This window comes from Mugil cephalus, chromosome 16, assembly GCF_022458985.1.
Source record: "Mugil cephalus isolate CIBA_MC_2020 chromosome 16, CIBA_Mcephalus_1.1, whole genome shotgun sequence".
Lineage (NCBI taxonomy): Eukaryota > Metazoa > Chordata > Actinopteri > Mugiliformes > Mugilidae > Mugil > Mugil cephalus.
Window position 1 is genome coordinate 24,161,014 of NC_061785.1, and position 4,785 is coordinate 24,165,798.

At 42.0% G+C, this 4,785-nt stretch overlaps 1 protein-coding gene across 1 annotated transcript; it reads right to left on the reverse strand.

Annotated features, from left to right (window-relative positions):
• Positions 1–1,100: 1,100 nt before the first annotated feature.
• egr2b (early growth response 2b) lies at positions 1,101–3,530 on the reverse strand. Its single transcript, XM_047609292.1, has 2 exons — positions 3,170–3,530; positions 1,101–2,889 (listed from the first exon to the last, which is right to left on the reverse strand). Exons 1-2 carry the CDS (start codon positions 3,324–3,326, stop codon positions 1,742–1,744), a joined length of 1,305 nt encoding a protein of 434 aa, XP_047465248.1. The 5' UTR covers positions 3,327–3,530; the 3' UTR covers positions 1,101–1,741.
• Between the last annotated feature and the right edge of the window lie 1,255 nt (positions 3,531–4,785).

A 4,785-nucleotide genomic window follows, 5' to 3' on the forward strand; every position in this document is an offset into this window, starting at 1 on the left:
AATTGAATGTAATTTTTTAAGCTTTCAAGCACAGCTTGCATAACAACTTCTGTGCTCACCCATCAGTTATGTTGTGCTTGACATCAGGCAAGAAATGTTACAACCTGTAACTGTCACTGCTATTACAAGTGGTTTAAAATACTGTTTGGCCCGTTGAATTTTCAAAGTAATTCCTGTGTACACAGTAATACTGGGGAGTGTTAGTTTGGTATCAGCACCATAGCTAGTTTGGGAAAGGAGGATTGGATTATTAATTATTAAGATGAATGTATACAACAATGAATCTTTACAGGATTGTTCACAATTATCTATCTTCATTATGTCTTCATAATGAGGTTGTATTTAAAAATACTATTCAGTGCCTACAAGAGACTTGAGACACAGATTCATTCAATGACATAGGAGTGAGGTCATGAAAAGTGTACTAAAAAAATATTTTTATATTTTCTGAATTAAAGGACAGCACTAATGTGGTAATCCATAAAATGTAGAAATTTTGTGTTTTGTATACATAAATACATTAAGTGCTATTTCGTTGTCGAGCCACAGCAAATGATGAGCAAAATAATGTGTCTGGCCAGCTATTATATATATGTATTTAAAGTCAGTAAGTCTGAATGAATGAATTTGAAATAAAATACAACAATACTACAAAATGATAGCAGTAAACGATAGACAATTAATGGTGCTTTCTGAAATCAAATCACTGTGATTGTTCTGGAGGTATAATTTTTCTAATCGCCCGCATGTTAAATAACGAACGATGTTTCATTTGAGCTGGTTTGAAATGTAGACTTTACTTTGATAGAAGAGTTGATAGAATAGAAGAGTTCTTTGTAGGAATCAAGAGAGGTTTTGTTGTCCGTGGCAAGATTATAACGAACTATTCGCACAAGTTACTTGATGACACCAGATAACTGAGTCAGAAATGTCACTGCTGACGCGGTGTGGGTTTTATGCATTACAATTCCCAAGATCAAGTTTTGTTTTGTTTTTTAAATAACAGCAGATTAAAATAATAATAATAATAATAATAATAATAAAAAAATTAAAAAAAATGTCCCGCAGTTCTAAATAATTACCAAGCTGATGACACTGGCTGTGTCTATCATTCTCATCCGTTTATTAAGAAACACAAAAACACAACCTGTTACAATAAAAATGTCAAGGTGGTATGAGTTCAACGTATTTACACTAAACATAGTTTTACACACGAACGGCTAGACACTTGTAGTTATGCGAGAAGAAATGTATAGAAAAATAAGATGTCTTGCAACTTTATATTTAAGAATAGGCTGCATTGCATTAGAAGCGTCCTTGAATCAGTCTGTGTACAAAACGACACAAAGCAAGGCACTAAATACTCTTAAAAAAAACATGTTAAATTTGATCCCTCCATTAAATAGTCAAAATAACTTAGACTTGTTTTCTTCGGAATGTCACGTCAGTTATTTCATTTATACGCGCATCCATTTATTTTACAAGCATCCCGCTGAAATCTTATGAAGTAATGTCTGTATTTATTTGTATGTTCAGTAGACTGTACAGGCAAAGTGCATTCGTGTCAGTCATGAATAGATGAATTTGTAATTATGGACCACTGCAAAATAGTTCTTGTTTACTTGCATTCTGGTGTAGCTGCTTATCTTTAATTCTCAGCCGTTTCAGAATCATTATTTGATCGTCCTCTTAGGGGTTAGTGTGCCGATGTTGCCAGGTTGACATCGTTTTCTCAGGAAACCTACGAACAGATCCCGTTTGTTGCACTGATTGCGCCTGATGACCTTTCCAGCCCGGAGGTGCCGGATGATGAGCAGGAGACAGTGGATGACTTTCTCTCCTTCTGCCTCAGGTGGATCTTCGTGTGTCTCTTCCTCTCGTCGCTCCGAGCGAACTTGCGGCCACAGAAGTCGCAGGCGAACGGCTTCTCCCCCGTGTGCGTTCGGATGTGAGTGGTGAGGTGGTCGCTACGGCTAAAGTTGCGCATGCAGATCCGACATTGGAACGGCTTGTGTCCAGTGTGGATGCGTATGTGTCTGGTCAGTTCGTCTGAGCGCGAGAATCGTCGGTCGCAGCCTTCTGCTGGACAGGGGTATGGTCGCTCATGGATGGGCGTCTTGCTGGGTCTGTTCGGGTACTTTCTGGGTCGCAAGATCGGTCTTAGAGGCAAGTTCTGTGGACTGTAGGTAGATGGGAGTCTCGGCGTTCCGCCCTCGGAGCAACCACCACCCGAACCCCCTAATGTAAAGTTCCTAATAGTGTTCAACGGGGTTAGAGGTGGAGGGACGCGGAATGTATCGAGCGAACAGGGGCCAAACGGTTTCCGATCTGCAGTGTGTATGTCTCGCTGGCAGCCGGGCTGGAAGAAGCCCGAGTAGTCGGGTATGATGGGAAACAGCCCTGGCGCGTCTGAGCTGCCAGGGTGTTTAGATGTAGAATAGGATGGTGGCGGGTAAGAAGCGATGGGGCAGGTGGAGGTGGACAAGAAGGCCGAAGGGTCCTGGTACACTTCACCACAGCCGGAGGATGAGTAAGGAGGCGGGGGTGAATACAGATGATTGTGGTGGTCTAGATCTGCACCGCTCTGAGCCGCCATGGTGCAACTTAAATTTCCGCTGGAGAAGTGTTTGGGAGATACTGAAGTAGACGGAGAGGACGACGCCGAAGAGGTATGAGGAGGAGGCGGCTGGGCCACGTTAAAGATGCCCGAGACGATGTTGATGACTCCCTCAGGGTTCCAGTTACCTGGGTACTGGGAATCGATAGAGAACTTTCCCATGTAGGTAAACGTCTGGTTGCGGTGGGACGGGGGCTGGGAGAAGCCGCCGGAGAAGGAGGAGATATCCAGAGAGCGCTTCTCTACACTCATATCTGCTCCCACCAAGCCATCTGCAGAGATAGACAAATCAGCTAAACTTAGCTTGTACGCACTAGACAGGAGCGTGGGCTGTAAATTACAGAAAGACGATGTATCTCTTTCATTTAGGCTATTGGTCTTAATTTAATCTAATTTAAAGCATTTAAACTTTCAGTTGTAGCCTACTGTGACAGTTCAAATCGAAACATTCCGTCTTTTTATTCTATTCTGATGCACTTGATGATGTGGATTTTTGCAACTTACATATACGAACAAGTCAGTTTCTTCAACATAAACCGTGCACCATCTTACCTGTTGTCACATTCATTTGGTCGAAGTGCCCTCCTAAATCGGTGTTGGGGAAAATAGCCACAGAGGTGGGTAAACTGGTACCCATGTCATCCGTTGAATACACGCTCTCGAACCCCCCTAAATTCAACGACACTTTGTCCAGAGCTTTAGCCGCCATTGTGAAGAAAAAGTAATTAACTATTGCGTCTTCTTGACTCTGTCCTTTTCTTTGTGTCCCTTTCTTCAAACGTTATGCATACGATATTATATCCCAGTTAAATGGGGTTCACCGCTGCATGTGACGTCGGTCACCAGTTGTGAAAGGATCCGTGTTTCTGGCTTCTGGATCTGGCTTCATGTGCTCTGGTGATAGACTACGGTTAAAACGGTATAGTAATGGGAACAGGGGCCTTGACAGATGTACGTATATATGGGAAACCTTTAGAATGCTGTTACGTCTACGTCATTTCCCAAATATGGAGTGGGAGGGCTGTTGAGCGCGAATAGGGGCGCTACAGATGCTGATTAGTCGGATGGCTCTATGACGATTTCAAAGAATGTCTTGTCAATGGAGAGCCCGCTGTCCCGGGAAAGATAAAGTGGACTTTTCCAGTCGTTGCTAAACAGCAACAAACTTTTACAAGACGTGACACAAACAGCATGGACTACACCACAATTGGCGCACATAGCCTACCTCCCTATACTGAGTTTCTTTTAATTGTTTTAAATGTATTCTCGTGTTTCCTCTATCAAATCGCACTCTGATCTGAAAAGAGGAATTCCGTTTGAGCGTCTTAACCCATAAAAGGTTGAATCCGGTAAGAGGGCATCCATATTTGGGTTCAATTCCGGATTACGAATCATCGGAAAATGACGAGTTTTACCGATCTACGAAAGAGAGACAGAGAGATCGAGAGAGAGAGAACCACAATCAAATGAGGCAGAGAGAGAGAGGTGGAATTTATTCCCTTTGGTACAATATGATGCTTGGCCTCGGAAATTTTGACAGTGTGATTTGACTATGTCGTAGGAAGAAATAGCTTTACTTCTGTGAGGAGTGCACTAGTCATCTAGAAATTTTCATTGCTGTGGAGGTGGTGGGCCGTGTGCAATAAACAAAGAATAAAATAAACACACACACACACACACACACACACACACACACACACACACACACACACACACACACACACACACACACACACACACACATTTATGGACTTGTTATGCTCTATTTGATTTTGTAAAGTCCCTCCGTGGGTGGAGTGGAAAGACCTGAGAGACAGAAAGCAGGAACTATTGGGCCCCTTGGTTGAAATATTCTTTCCATTTTGTGTGTATATGTGTGTCAAAACAGTGAGAGTTGTAAGAAATGTCTGGAAGCACAGGGAGGGATAGCACTGCATTTTAAACTTATCAAGAAAAAAGCACACCAAGCAGGACTTGCAAATTGTCAGCCTGGATTTTGCCTCATGAAAGGAAAGGTTCTAATGTAAGATCAATGTGTGGGATAGTTTTTCCCAAAGTTTAAAGTTTTTGATCCTCCAAACCTGTCATACAGGGTTTTATGATTGTCCTTCATTGCTTAAAAAAATATATATTAAAAAAAAAATACATGCTGTAAAATAAAATCCAGA

Excerpts from the sequence above, each read along its gene's own strand:
- egr2b (XM_047609292.1), bottom strand. The coding sequence starts at position 3,326 with ATGGCGGCTAAAGCTCTGGACAAAGTGTCGTTGAATTTAGGGGGGTTC. Across the intron at positions 2,890-3,169 it reads CCAAATGAATGTGACAACAG|ATGGCTTGGTGGGAGCAGAT; the intron begins GTAAGATGGTGC and ends CTATCTCTGCAG.